The sequence below is a fragment of the Podarcis bocagei genome (genome assembly GCF_964188305.1).
Source record: "Podarcis bocagei genome assembly, chromosome: 7".
In the NCBI taxonomy this organism is placed as follows: Eukaryota; Metazoa; Chordata; class Lepidosauria; order Squamata; family Lacertidae; genus Podarcis; species Podarcis bocagei.
In genome coordinates, this window is record NC_138132.1 from 7444152 (window position 1) to 7459896 (window position 15745).

At 47.6% G+C, this 15745-nt stretch overlaps 1 protein-coding gene across 1 annotated transcript in view; it reads right to left on the reverse strand.

The window, feature by feature from the left end:
- The window catches only part of RINL (Ras and Rab interactor like), a 43354-nt gene that overhangs the window by 25395 nt on the left and 2214 nt on the right, over window positions 1-15745 (reverse strand). The window contains exons 2-5 of the mRNA XM_081200261.1: window positions 15603-15712; window positions 10159-10297; window positions 5227-5368; window positions 1427-1538 (exon numbers count right to left, since the gene is read on the reverse strand). Of these exons, the coding sequence (XP_081056387.1) occupies window positions 1427-1538; window positions 5227-5368; window positions 10159-10211 (307 nt within the window). The 5' untranslated portion in view covers window positions 10212-10297; window positions 15603-15712. The remainder of the gene's footprint in view (window positions 1-1426; window positions 1539-5226; window positions 5369-10158; window positions 10298-15602; window positions 15713-15745) is intronic.

Sequence of the window (15745 nt, forward strand, 5' to 3'; positions counted from 1 at the left end):
ATGGGAGATGCCTAATTTAGAGGAAGGGAGTGGGGTCTAAAGGTTAGAGCAGGGGGGGGTGGATTTCCAGGCGGGGAACAGTGACGCTGGTACAGCAAGGAGAGAGGAGCAAAGGTTCAAGCACGTACAATTCTCGGATCGAGGACTTGGGAATGTAGGCAGATGATTTACAATGAGTCAGGCCTTGGGGTCCATCAAGTTCAGTATTGCTGGCACTGGCTGGCAACAGTTCCCAGGTCAGAAGGCAAAATGTGCAGGTGCTATTAATTTGAAAATCAGCCTTCTCCCCCTCTGCCCAGCTCCCAGGAAAGCACACATGGTCTAGCAGTGGCTATTCGCCGCAATAGTTCAGTAGAGCTTCCATGTACACAGGCAGTAGTAGTAGTAGTAGTAGTAGTAGTAGTAGTAGTAGTAGTAATAATAATAATAATAATAATAATAATAATAATAATAATAATAATAATAAATTATTTGTACCCCGCCCATCTGGCTGAGTTTCCCCAACCACTCTGGGCAGCTCCCAATCAAGTGTTAAAAACAGTACAGCATTAAATATTAAAAACTTCCCTAAACAGGGCTGCCTTCAGATGTCTTTTAAAGATAGGATAGCTGCTTATTTCCTTCACATCTGAAGGGAGGGCGTTCCACAGGGTGGGTGCCAGTACCAAGGAGGCCCTCTGTCTGGTTCCCTGTAACCTCACTTCTTGCAATGAGGGAACCGCCAGAAGGCCCTTGGCGCTGGACCTCAGTGTCTGGGTAGAACGATGGGGGTGGAGACGCTCCTTCAGGTATACAGGACCGAGGCTGTTTAGGGCTTTAAAGGTCAGCACCAACACTTTGAATTGTGCTCAGAAATGTACTGGAAGCCAATGCAGATCTCTCAGGACCGGTGTTATGTGGTCCCGGCGGCCACTCCCAGTCACCAGTCTGGCTGCCGCATTCTGGATTAGTTGTAGTTTCCGGGTCACCTTCACAGGTAGTCCCACGTAGAACTCATTGCAGTAGTCCAAGCGGGAGATAACCAGAGCATGCACCACTCTGGCGAGACAGTCCGTGGGCAGGTAGGGTCTCAGCCTGCGTACCAGGTGGAGTTGGTAGACAGCTGCCCTGGACACAGAATTAACCTGCGCCTCCATGGACAGCTGTGAGTCCAGAATGACTCCCAGGCTGCTCACCTGGTCCTTCAGGGGCACAGTTACCCCATTCAGGACCAGGGAATCCCCCACACCAGCCCACCCCGTGTCCCCCAAAAACAGTACTTCTGTCTTGTCAGGATTCAACCTCAATCTGTTAGCCGCCATCCATCCTCCAACCGCCTCCAGGAACTCCAGTTTAGCCCCAAAGCACCAGACCCTGGGAACAAACGAATCTGTGGTTCAGCACAGGTCAAATACAGAAGACCCTCAGAGGGACCGAACCAACTCACCTGCGCCGTTGTCCTGGATAGAGAAAGAGCAGACAGCATCACTCCTGTTTTCCTGTGTTCGTAGGAAGAGCTCCCTGGACCCTCCAGCTGCATTTCCAGCGATAATGAACGTCTGGCCGCAGAAGGAAAAGGAAAGGGGGCAGGAGGAGGGGAGAGAGATTGAGAGAGAAAGGAGATGAGAAATCCGCTTACTTCTGGATAGCACAGTCAATGAAGCAAGACCCACCCCCCCACCTCCTTCCCTTCCCCTTTAAGCAGGAAAGAGGAAACCACCAGCAACATTTGTGACTCTGCATCTGCAAGCACGCTGAGAAGGTGACAAGGAGCAACTTTGCTGCTGCTGCTGTTGCTGCTGCTGCTGCTGCTGCTGCTGCTGCTGCTTCAGTGTCCAGTGGCAGCCTTCCCTAACATGGCGCACAACCCCCCCCCCTGTGCTTTGGACTACAACTCCCATCAGCCCCAGTCAGTATGACTGTAAGATGCTAGGACCAATGGGAGTTGGCAGCTTCCAGGTGATATGGGTTCCATGCCCCCTGCCATCTGTACTCTACGTTTAAAGCGGTGCTGTGCCACTTTAAATGGGTCATTTGTTTAGTCGTTTAGTCGTGTCCGACTCTTCGTGACCCCATGGACCAGAGCACGCCAGGCACTCCTGTCTTCCACTGCCTCCCGCAGTTTGGTCAAACTCATGCTGGTAGCTTCGAGAACACTGTCCCACCATCTCGTCCTCTGTCATCCCCTTCTCCTTGTGCCCTCCATCTTTCCCAGCATCAGGGTCTTTTCCAGGGAGTCGTCTCTTCTCATGAGGTGGCCAAAGTCTTGGAGCCTCAGCTTCAGGATCTGTCCTTCCAGTGAGCACTCAGGGCTGATTTCCTTCAGAATGGGAGAGGTTTGATCTTCTTGCAGTCCATGGGACTCTCAAGAGTCTCCTCCAGCACCAGAATTCAAAAGCATAAATCCTTCGGCGATCAGCCTTCTTTATGGTCCAGCTCTCACTTCCATACATCACCACTGGGAAAACCATAGCTTTAACTATACAGACCTTTGTTGGCAAGGTGATGTCTCTGCTTTTTAAGATACTGTCATTGAAATGGGTCATGGCTTCCCCCCAAAAATTCTGGGAAGTTTGGGCTGTTAACAGAGCTGCAATTCCCAGAGTTCCCTGGGAGGAGGAACTGACTGTTAAGACCACTCTGAGGACTGTAGCTCTGGCCAGGAATCAGGGGCCTCCTAGAAGCTCTTAGCAGCGGTAACAAAACTACAGTTCCCAGGATTCTTTGGGGGAAACCACGACAGTTTAAAGTGATATGGCCGTGCTTTAAGTGCAGATGGGGCCTCCGTGCAACTTTTCCCAATCAGCATCTTTCACAAGGGCCCGTAACCAAATATGAACGCCCCCAATACGAGATGCTCTTGAAAGGCATGTCTGTCACTCCATTGTTGTTGTTGGCCTCCGTCTGTCTCGACAATGGAGTGCACCTCCAGGGATGAAGCCAAACTGTCACCTCTCCAGGGTACAAGCCTGGGCAGTGTGAGTGGAGGTCCTTTGCTGCCCAGGGGACAAGAACCGCCTCTCGGACTCACTGGTGTGGTCCAAAAGGAAGCAGAGAAAGATGTTTGGCACCGGCTTGGCTGCAGGAGTTGCCAGTGTTGTAAGAACTTTATGGAACTTTATGGAGGGCTGATGTACTTTCTACGTAGCTTTGGGGCAATCTAAAGGTAAAGGTAAAGGGACCCCTGACCATTAGATCCAGTCGTGACCGACTCTGGGGTTGCGGCGCTCATCTCGCTTTATTGGCCGAGGGAGCCGGCGTACAGCTTCCGGGTCATGTGGCCAGCATAACTAAGCCGCTTCTGGCCAACCAGAGCAGCGCACGGAAACGCCGTCTACCTTCCCGCCGGAGCGGTACCTATTTATCTACTTGCATTTTGACGTGCTTTCGAACTGCTATGTTGGCAGGAGCAGGGGCCGAACAACGGGAGCTCACCCCGTCACGGGGATTCGAACCGCCAACCTTCTGATCGGCAAGTCCTAGGCTCTTTGGTTTAACCCACAGCGCCACCCACGTCCCCCTGACAACAGACAATTGGGGCAATCTAGTCCACATTAATTGACTGCTTTCCCATGTAAATGCAAAAAGGAGCTTTCCTCATGTACTCTTATGGAGAAGAATGCAGAGCCAAGGTCCACAACACTGAAATGTGTACTATCGGGAGGAATCCCTGTTCATATGGTGTTTGGATTGGCCGTGATGGCATGTCTTGGGATTACAAAGTTATTTATGATGCGCAAGTCTTGCACGAGACGGTATTTGATGGGTGTCCCTGGAGGGCTGGGTTTCTTGACAGGAAGAAGGGGAGAATTACATGGGCTAGCACAGGGCACAAGGATCCCTTAATCCATGAAGTCCTTTATCCTTGGTTTCAATCCTTCTATTGCCTCTGTTGGGAGTTACAACACCAGAAGGAGGCGTACAACCGTCTTAGGTCCTACTCTGGATTTGTGCAGGGTTTGCTCCTGAACTATATATATATATATATTAGGTTTTCCACAATTATAACAAATATCACGTAACAAAATCACAAACAAAAACAAAAACGTAAAAGAAAGAGTGCATCAAAAATAAACAAATAAACAAATAAACAATGAAAACAAACTTAATTCTTTTAAAATTCCAATCTTATAAACATATTATTGACTTCCCCTAGTCCCTCCCTTCTGAATTTCCTTGTATCTGTATGTTACAGCTTTCCAATATCATTATTAACCAAAAATATTTCCGGTTATAATCTAATTGATTCACTTTTCTTACCGTTGTCAATCCCATTTTTAAATCCTAATTTAATCCTAGGCCTATTTGGTACTCCTGAACTTTTTCTTCTCCTGAAGATATCCCACAAGGCAGCAGAGGTTGAGGATCAGAGTCTTCCTTCTCCTAGATGGGCTCCCTTCCCAGGTGGACGAGCCCCATCTGCCTCTCACTTCTCCCTATAGCATGGGCAGAAACTACCTTCTTGACCGTTGGACCCACTCTTGGTCTCGCCACTCAACCCACCAGAGCCTGTCTTCGCATGCAGGGGAAGTCCCTAACTCACTGAGGGTCTGAGACCCATCGGCCACCCACACCTGGTTTAGCTGGTTGGTTGAAGCCGTTTCCAGGGTGTTAAGGTACCAAGGGGTTGCTTGAGAGCAAGTCGGCAAATGCCTCCCTGCTCGGCTGTGAAGCCTTGCTTTTGATGCCAAAATAAACTTTCTCTGTGCAGAGCACAACTCTCCTGTGGCAATCACTGGCAGAATCTGTGAGTGGGCGGTCCTTAAACCTTCCTCAGCAGAGTAGTTTCTTGACGCCCAATCTGCGCCTCCCCTCTCGGCGCACAAGCCTATTGCGCAGGGAGGGCGTGGGTAACGAAGGACCTCTCTCCTCCCTGCTTTGCCCAGGCAAGGTGTCCTGGCACCGCCTCGCCTCCTCCGAGCCCTGAAGCTCCTCTCCACTGGAGGTGTGGCTACTCTCCTCCGCTGGGGAGCTGCTTCCCACGATCTTTGTGGGCTCTCTGTAATCCATCCGGCTTTGAGCCGATGGCAGTTCCCTGCCACAGGGTGTGGCTGCTGTTGCATGTTGACAGCTTCTGGGAGCCCCAGGTGAGAGCTAAGTGCAGGATAGAGACCTAAGGTGAACAAACTACCCCAGAAGGAGCATGATGTGTTCCCTGCCAGAGGTACTACCCCTCCACTAACACCCCATACACCTGCCCACACTGGACTCATCCCATTAAAAAAATAAAATTTGCTGGCCGCTTACCCCAGGTGGGTATACTGACAGCAACTCCTTGGCTTGTTCTGGTTGGCTCTCAAGAATCTCCCAAATGCTTCTGGTTGCAGAGAGCCGGTCCAGAAGCGTGATGGGGCTCTCGCACTTTCCGTTCACCAGGGTGTGGCATAGGCTGTATAAGAAGAAGAGTTTGGATTTGATATCCCGCTTTATCACTAACCTAAGGAGTCTCAAAGAGGCTCACAATCTCCTCTCCCTTCCTCCCCCACAACAAACACTCTGTGAGGTGAGTGGGGCTGAGAGACTTCAGAGAAGTGTGACTAGCCCAAGGTCACCCAGCAGCTGCATGTGGAAGAGCAAGGAAGCGAACCCGGTTCACCAGATTACGAGTCTACCGCTCTTGGCATTGGAGGTGAGGAAAGAGTTAACAGGATGAAGGTCTCTCGCCCGCCCTGGCCTGCAAAAACAGCTCTGGAGCTTGCCCTGCCTCCAGCTCTTGCCTCCTGGCTGGTACTGTTGTTGTTGTTGTTTAGTCGTTTAGTCGTGTCCGACTCTTCGTGACCCCCTGGACCAGAGCACGCCTGGCACTCCTGTCTTCCACTGCCTCCCGCGGTTTGGTCAAACTCATGCTGGGAGCTTCGAGAACACTGTCCCACCATCTCGTCCTCTGTCGTCCCCTTCTCCTTGTGCCCTCCATCTTTCCCAACATCAGGGTCTTTTCCAGGGAGTCTTCTCTTCTCATGAGGTGGCCAAAGTATTGGAGCCTCAGCTTCAGGATCTGTCCTTCCAGTTAGCACTCAGGGCTGATTTCCTTCAGAATGGATAGGCTTGTTTGGGATTCGGCTGGCACCCTTTGCACCTCCCCTACTCGCGGGGAAACCCTGATTTGGGGATCCCGAGTGAAGTGGGGTGAGTGGCGCGGTGCTTTGAATTGACTGCTTCTTTCACGGAGTGAAGCCGCATCGCTATTGCCGGAGAGCACTGACTTTTTCCTGTGGACAATTGGATTTTAAACAACTACCCGTGAATAGAACAGAAAATTAGATCCTTAAATTGATTAATTTGGCATTGAAGTGGGAAGGTTCTAAACAGGAAGTCCGCCTTCCTTTTTTGTAAACAGATTGAAGCAAAGAAGTTGCAAGTTAAAGCATTGGAAAGGTTATTTTTGTAAAGGATTAAATTTCCATCGGTTAAAACTATTAGACTCGGCGGGTGCCAGAAGCGCCCCCCCCCCAATTAGCAAAGGAACCCCGCGAGGGGCTCCGGAGCGGAACGGGGGTGGCGTGGTGCTGAGAGTCGATCGCTACTTCCGTGGAGTGAAGCCGCGCAGCTGTTGCCGGAGAGCGCTGACCTTTTTCCTTTGAAATTTCGGCTTTCAAATTACAACCCGTGAGTAAGACTTTCTAAGAATCGGGAGATCAAAGGATTGGTTTGCCTTTGATCGACGCAACGAACTTGAATTTGGCACTGAAGCGGGAAGGCGTAAAAAGGAAGTCCGTCTTCCGGTTTTGTAAACAGGATTAAAGCAAAGACTTTTGGAGCTAGAGCTGGAGAAGCAGAATTAAGAGGAGTTAAATTTTAATGCCAGATACAAGAACTCCCTCTTAGAGTGAGGGGGAGAAGGAAATTTTGGACTTGAGGATAAGAAAGTGAGGGAAAAGACCACTGCCTAATCCCTGAGACAGTAAGAAAGTGTTGCACCGTTTATAAATATTTGTAACTTCCATCGGTTAAAACTATTAAACCCCCCTTGGAAGCAGGAGAAGAGGGGGAAAATTTTGGACCTATTGAGCCTGCAGGAGAGAGTGAAAAACCAAATTACCACTGCTCCGAACCTGGAAACGGGCTGCCAGAAAGAGTGACGTTTTTTGACAGCTAGCAATAAGAGAAATATATTGTTTCCATTGTACTCATCTGCGTTTAAAAAGTGGGGAAAGAAACTAACTTTATAGTTTAAATTGTGTTTTAAAGGATTGATACAAGTGGAGACTGTTTCCCTCTAGAGGGAGCTTTTGAAACTGTTACAAGACTGGAGCTGGGGTTTTTCCAGTCGCAAGATAAGAACTGTGTGAAATAGAGATTGACCTTGGACTTTAAGAATGTTGACAGAAGGAGCCTTAGTGACTGTATTATATAAGATAAGCTATTCGTTGGAACAGCTCCATAAGAAGACGGACGCTATGAATACCAAACTGGAGAACTTGGGACAAAAAGTGACCATTAATACAGAAATTGTTCAGGATTTCATAGAATCATAGAATCATAGAGTTGGAAGAGACCACAAGGGCCATCGAGCCCAACCCCCTGCCAAGCAGGAAACACCATCAGAGCACTCCTGGCATATGGTTGTCAAGCCTCTGCTTAAAGACCTCCAAAGTAGGAGACTCCACCACACTCCTGGGCAGCAAATTCCACTGTCGAACAGCTCTTACTGTCAGGAAGTTCTTACTAATGTTTAGGTGGAATCTTCTTTCTTGTAGTTTGGATCCATTGCTCCGTGTCCGCTTCTCTGGAGCAGCAGAAAACAACCTTTCTCCCTCCTCTATGTGACATCCTTTTATATATTTGAACATGGCTATCATATCACCCCTTAACCTCCTCTTCTCCAGGCTAAACATGCCCAGCTCCCTTAGCCGTTCCTCATAAGACATCGTTTCCAGGCCTTTGACCATTTTGGTTGCCCTCCTCTGGACACGTTCCAGTTTGTCAGTGTCACACAGGACACAGGAACTTACCTTGACAGGACAAACTGGGGAAAAGACGAAGGAGAATGTTGGTGTTGTTAAACCTAAAATAATACAAGTGGAAGCCCCAGTTTTACAGAGGCAAACTGAGGACTATAAGTGGAGGCCTTTTATGAATGACTATAGAAAAAGTCAGAATTTGAAGATTGGAGCCCTGCTTGGATTGAAGAAGGAAGGTTGGATAGACTCTTTCAAGCAGAGATTTACTGACCCTTGGGTCCTGAATTTGGGTGAGGAGGTGATTGGAGTTGTGGGGGTCTTTGGATCTGGAGGAGCCTTGAAACATGATTTGAGATATTGTATGGACATTGGTTTTAGCTGTGGAGAGTTGGTTGGTCTGTTGAGAGGGAATGGGGGTATGGTTGGATCGGGGGCCCCCCAAGACCTGCGCTTCAGCACCCTCAGTATCAAAGAATATGAAGAAAAACTGCAGAAGGGACTTGGAAAAGATTTAAGAGCCTCGGACAGAAGATCTCCAGGTTGATGAACTATATGGAATGGACGGAAATGACTGGCGGAATCCGAGACCAGGGAGAAGAGATGGTGGTAGAAGATTGGGAAAGTTTAAAGTTTATATATAGAAATATTGTAAATTTAATGAGTGTTAAAAAATTGTTGGAATGAAATTTTATGGCTTTAGCAGAAATGTTATAAGGAGTTAGGTATAATTAAGTATTTCAGTTTTAATGGAAAATAAGGTGCAAAATATGTTAAGATATTCATAATGATAAAAATAGAGAAAGATGGAAAGGAATTGCTGAAACAAGTAATAGAAGTGGAATACAAAAAGGGAGGTGAGAGAGGTCAATGAAATAAGGGAATGAAAGATAGAGTAATGAAATGGTATGGTATATGTTTTTAAATTGTTGTTCTTTTGCTTTGTTTAGGTTAATGTGTTAAGGTTGTGTTTTGTATTGTTTATTGTATTGTTCTGTTCTTTTCTCTCTCTCTTTTTTTTCTTCTCTGTTCTATTTTGTCTTTTTCTTTCGCCTACTTTCTTCCTTTTTCTTTTATTGTAAGTTTTAAAAGCAATAAATATTTTTTTTAAAAAAAAAAAAAACAGAATGGATAGGTTTGATCTTCTTGCAGTCCATGGGACTCTCAAGAGTCTCCTCCAGCACCAGAATTCAAAAGCATCAATTCTTCGGCGATCAGCCTTCTTTATGGTCTGGTACTTCTGGCTGGTACAGTTCCCCACAAATCACTGCTCCCCACAAGTCAGACTCCAGCCCTGTTTCCTCAACGCACCCACCCCCAGTGGCTGATCTGCGTACTGCCAGTCCCTGGCAACTCCAGATCTTGTGGGACTTCAAGTCCCATCATGCTGTGCTGGCTGGGGATGATGGGAATGGTAGTCCAACAGCATCTGGAAGGTGCCATGTTGGCCGCAGTGAGGCTGGCAAATCTATTCCCTCGTTCACACAGAGATCACAGAACCTTAGAACTGCAGAGTTGGAAGGGACTATGAGAACCATCTAGTCCAGTGTTTCCCAAACTTGGGTGTCCAGCTGTTTATGGACTACATCTCCCATCATCCCTAGCTAGCAGCACCAGTGGTGAGGGATCGTGGGAACTGTAGTCCAAAAACAGCTGGAGATCCAAGTTAGGGAAACAATGATCCAGTCCAACGCAGGAATCTTTTGCCCAGTCTGGGGCCATAGGTGTCAACTTACAGATTTGAAAATAAGGGATCAGCAGCCAAAATAAGGGATTTTCCAAGCACAGGTGAGCCCCTCCGAGCCAAAGGCAGAAAGCCCAGCCAGCAGCCAAACAAAGCCTCAATGGTGGTTCCCACAGCGCAGCAACCCGGCAAAGGGGATGCAGCAAGGAAAACCACCGTCACCTCTCCGCTGGGAAGCGCTGAGCAAAGGTGAGTCCCCAGGCATTGTGGCTGATTTTATCGGCACAAGGCATGCAAGCTCCACCCCCCAGTCATTCTTAGACTCCTTAGTGGGTGAGCAATGCAGCCAAGCAACACAGTTGGAGCCTCCCTCCTCCCTGGCCGGCAGGGAGGGAGGAAGAGGAGCTGCTTCCTTTGAAACCCGGGAAATTTAAGGGACATCATCAATAAGGGACAGCAGTGGGACAAGGCGCTGGGATAAGGGACTTTCCCGCCAAATAAGGGATGGTTGACAGCTATGTCTGGGGCTCAAACCCACAACCCTGAGATTAAGAGTCTCATGCTCTGCCGACTGAGCTATTATGAAGGCTTGCTTACCCAGGGTCGTTTTCCACCGGGCTCCTGCCGGCACCAAGGATGGGCTCAGACATCTTTTGCGGCCACGGTTAACGGGTCCTCACAAATCCCACATTGCCAAAGGCTTCCTAGGGTTTCTGTTTGGCTTCCAAACGCGTCCCTGTAGGTGGAAGGGAAAAAATTGGGCGGATGAATCAGAGCTCCAGGTTTTCATTTTTCCCCAATTTTTTTTATTGATTTTCACAAAATTAAAAACAAACAAACAAACATAAATCATAACCTTATTAAAATTACGCTTATGAACATTGTTAAGTGACTTCCTCGCTTCCCCTTGGTTGAATTTCAATGCATATCCTTTTAACGGTTTTCCAAATCAGAGTTCTTATAAACTTAACTTAATCAATTAACATTCTTACATCTTTTCAGTTCGAGATTAAACATATTAATTCATCACTTAACTTATATAAAATCCTAATCCATTCAAATACCTGCAAGCTATTTCCAATTAGTTTAACTTAACAAATTTAACTAAATAATCATTAAATTTTGTCCGTTCTTCCTGATACTCCTCCTTCTTCTGGCCACGGACTCCTCCAGTTAGGTCGGCTAGCTCTGAAAAATCCATCATCTTCATCTGCCATTCTTCCACAGTTGGTAATTCTTGCGTTTTCCACTTTTTAGCTAGTAAAATTCGAGCAGCAGTTGTGGCGTACAAAAATAATTTAACATCTTTCTTGGGCAATTCCAAATCAATTATTCCAAGAAGAAAGGCCTCCGGTTTCTTTATAAATGTATATTTCAAAATTTTCTTTCCAATTCATTATAAATCTTTTCCCAGAAGTCTTTCACCTTGGGGCAGGTCCACCACATGTGGTAAAAAGTTCCTTCCTTTTCTTTGCATTTCCAACATAGATTATCACAGTTATGACAGATCTTTGCTAATTTAACAGGAGTCAAATACCATCTATACATCATTTTCATTATATTTTCCTTTAACACAGTACAGTGGTACCTCGGGTTAAGTACTTAATTCGTTCCGGAGGTCCGTTCTTAACCTGAAACTGTTCTTAACCTGAAGCACCACTTTAGCTAATGGGGCCTCCTGCTGCTGCCGCGCCGCTGGAGCACAATTTCTGTTCTCATCCTGAAGCAAAGTTCTTAACCTGAAGCACTATTTCTGGGTTAGCGGAGTCTGTAACCTGAAGCGTATGTAACCCAGGTGTTATGTACTGAGTTGAATAGGATCCAAACTGCAGCAGTCTGATTGGTCCTAGAACAATAGGATCCAAATTGCAGCAGTCTGATTGGTCCTAGAACAATAGGATTCAGAATGCAGCAGTCTGATTGGTCCTAGAACAATACAGCAGTATGATTGGTTGGCAGGAACCACCCAATCATGCTCCAGATATAAGTGAATCCACAACCTGATTGGCTTACAGTAGAATTCCAGAATTAGCCAATCATGTGCAGCCCATTGTGTAAATAATGTATATAAAGCAGATACTTTGAGGGGACTTTCATTCATTCCTCCTCACCACTATGAGCTGAATAAAGAGCATGAAATCACTTTGCAACTCTGAGTATATTTCACCAAGGTACCACTGTACATGCAGTGAACTTAACCCCTTTCTTCCACAATCTTTCCCAGTCCTCAAACATTATATTATGTCCTACATCTGTAAGAGAAGAGAGGCAGAGCTTCAGGTTTTCATGGGTTTGGGGGCAAGAGGCTGCCAGTGGGACTTGCGAGATCCATTTCGCTCCAGGCATGTGAAACGACACATCAGCTTACACAGTTTGACTATGGACAGCACTCCGTGCTTGCCACGAAACACTCTTGCACGCAGGGATCACAGCACAGCTCAGTGGAAGACCACCTGCTTGAATAATAACATTTTTAATAATAATTTTATTGTTTGCATGCAGATGGTCCCAGGTTCAACCCGCTCTGGCAGGATCTCCAAGTAAATTTGGGAAAAGAGTCCATCCCAAAACCCTGCAGAGCTGCTGCCAGTCCGAGTTGACCATACTAAAGGTCTGAAAGGGCAGCGGAGTAGCGTGGGGGGTGCAGGGGGGGCCGGCCGCACCGGGCGCAACATCTGGGGGTTAGGGGGCGCAAATCCACGGGTTAGGGGGCGCAAATTACTTGCCTTGCCCCGGGTGCTGACAACCCACGCTACGCCACTGTGAAAGGGAGGTTCCTATGGTTCCAGTAGAGGCCCGGTAAGTAATTCAGTGGATCAATTCCAGCTCACGTGAGAAAATATAAATTTGCTATGGGGTGTGGCCCTGCCTGCTTTGCTTGCCACCCCCTTGCCAAAGCCACTCACAGAGAACCATAAAACTGCAGAGCTGGAAGGGAGCCATCTAGGCCATCCCCCCTGCAATGAAGGAGAGCCGAAGGTGACAAAAGCCACCCTCTCCCCTTGGACCTCATCAATTGTCCACTCACTGGCCTGGGCTGCTATCTCTGGTTCTCTTCTCACATTGCAGTTCACAGCACCATCTGCTGGCAGCCACACAAACTGCATCATGGCGACTTCCATATGAATGCATGTACTGGGAGAGATAAAGGGATCTTGCAGGCTGGAATATGCTACAGCGGTACCTCGGGTTAAGAACTTAATTCCTTCTGGAGGTCTGTTCTTAACCTGAAACTGTTCTTAACCTGAAGCACCACTTTAGCTAATGGGGCCTCCTGCTGCTGCCGCTGCGCCGCCGCTGCACGATTTCTGTTCTCATCCTGAAGCAAAGTTCTTAACCCGAGGTACTATTTCTGGGTTAGCGGAGTCTGTAACCTGAAGCATATGTAACCCGAGGTACCACTGTAATAGGAGAGGCCTCCAGACTGTGTTTTGCAGGAGGGGTTCAAATGCATACAGGGACTTTGGCTTTGCAAATTTGAAGTGGGTTGATGGGCACCCTGGAACAACAAATCCACTTTTTTAAAAAACATAACTTTTATGATTTGGAAAGTGAAGGGTAAATGCACCGATATGGGATGTAACAAAGAATGATCAACAAAATGTAATTTGGTATAGGCTGGACCATACATTTAAAGCACATCTCCCCCACCCCTGGAAAAAGAATCATGGGAACTGTAGTTTGTTTGTTTTTAAGGGTGCTGAACGGAGACAATCTCATTTATATGGCGAGAGATGGTGAGCAAGGTCCTAAAGAATGGGGGGGAGGCTGCCTTCACCCTTGCCACCCCAATGGAGAGCCTCCTTTGTTATGGAAATTACAATTAAATAGCCCACAAGGATTGTAGCTGGAGACTCTAGAGACAGACAGCCGGGACGGCTTCTGTAAATCCAAGACTGTCCCTGGAAAATTGGGACACTGGGGGGGCGGGCGGTTCTGAGTTCGTTCTGGGATGCTGCCACATTATCGCTGTCTGGAGAGGCCATAGCACAACGAAAGCAGGACAAAAATAAACTGGAACATTTGCGGTGTAAGACGTTGCGGAGTTTCGGCAGGAAGCTATGGGATATGCACCAGCTGGGCATGAGGCAGTGGGAACGCCCCAAAATGTTTGGAGGCATGAACAATGTTGAAGGTGGGATTCCCACCCCAATAGCATCGTGAGCATCAATAATCATGGATGCACAATAAAAGGGGTAATAATAATAATAATAATAATAATAATAATAATAATAATAATAATAATAATAATAATAATAATTTATTATTTATACCCTGCCCATCTGGCTGGGCTTCCCCAGCCACTCTGGGCGGCTTCCAAAAAAAATATTGAAATACTGTACTACATCAAACATTAAAAGCCTCCCTAAACAGGGCTGCCTTCAGATGTCTTCTAAAAGTCTGGTAGTTGTTGTTCTCTTTGACATCTGGTGGGAGGGCGTTCCACAGGGTGGGTGCCACTACCGAGAAGGCCCTCTGCCTGGTTCCCTGTAACTTGGCTTCTCGCAGTAAGGGAACCGCCAAAAGGCCCTCGGCGCTGGACCTCAGTGTCCGGGTAGAACGATGGGGGTGGAGACGCTCCTTCAGATATACTGGGCCGAGGCCATTTAGGGCTTTAAAGGTCAGCACCAACACTTTGAATTGTGCTCAGAAACGTACTGGGAGCCAATGTAGGTCTTTCAAGACCGGTGTTATATGGTCTCGGCGGCTGCTCTGGAGGCGAGACCTCTTCAGTATAAGGCAGCTTCCTGTGTTCCTATAAAAGGCTAACATTACTTACAGCCAGCCTCAAAATATCCTTAAGGGAAGGAGCTTCCGATATATGGGCAGACGGTTCCATGCTGCATCTTCCATCTCAAGCGCTTATGAACTTCCATAAAGTTGGCTCAAAAGATTCAAAGATTGAATGTGCGCAGCAGCAGCAGGTGGCAAGCCACGTGTTTACAGTAACATGGAACATGGCGGCTTCTCAACAGTATCTGAGCCCAGGCAAACGCCCAACCCTGCCTAACGCTGACACCAGGCTTCAAGATACTTGGGGAACTGTGTGCTGCACCAGAGTTGCAAGCCTTCTTGCCTGATGGCTCTCTCCAGATTCGAGGCCAGAGTTTTCAGAGGGCCTTTTCCTCGCTACAGAGGAAAAACACAACTAGACAATTCTTGATCTGGGACTGAGCAGCTACGGCTTATCAGAGAAGCTCACAACCAGGGAATAGATCCCTAGGAATTGGGATGGCTCTCGGAGGCCTTATGATCTAGCTCCAGTCTGCAGTGCAATGACAGATAACCATCCAGCCCCTGTCTAAAGATCTCCAGTGAACAACAGGTCTACTACCTCCCAGGTCTGAAAGAACTGGCCCTCCTTTCTCTCTGGTCACAGCAGCAGTACCCAGAGGTAGACTATCCCTGCATGTGGAGGTTTAATTTCCTTAGAATCATAGTTGGAAGAGACCACAAGGGCCATTGAGTCCAACCCCCCGCCAAGCAGGAAACACCATCAGAGCACTCCTGACATATGGTTGTCAAGCCTCTGCTTAAAGACCTCCAAAGTAGGAGACTCCACCACACTCCTTGGCAGCAAATTCCACTGTCGAACAGCTCTTACTGTCAGGAAGTTCTTCCTAATGTTTAGGTGGAATCTTCTTTCTTGTAGTTTGGATCCATTGCTCCGTGTCCGCTTCTCTGGAGCAGCAGAAAACAACCTTTCTCCCTCCTCTATGTGACATCCTTTTATATATTTGAACATGGCTATCATATCACCCCTTAACCTCCTCTTCTCCAGGCTAAACATGCCCAGCTCCCTTAGCCGTTCCTCATAAGGCATCGTTTCCAGGCCTTTGACCATTTTGGTTGCCCTCCTCTGGACACGTTCCAGTTTGTCCTTCTCACAGCTTCTAAGCATCAACACATCTCTCTTCGCCAGATCTCTCCACCCAGTTTGGGAATCTGAAGTTTGCAGCTCAGCTAAAAGCTCAGCACCCAGTGGGTGCAGCACAAGACATGAAGAGGGGGAACACACACACACACAAAGCAGATCTTACCTTGCAGTGATGGGTGGCAGTCTTAAGTTCCTTGTGCACTGGGCCTCAGGAGGAGCAACAAGGGGGCAGGAGGAACGCAGGCAGGCAGCGAGCGATGGAGGACTGCAGGCCTAGGAGACAAAAGGGAGGGATGTGGTTTACAC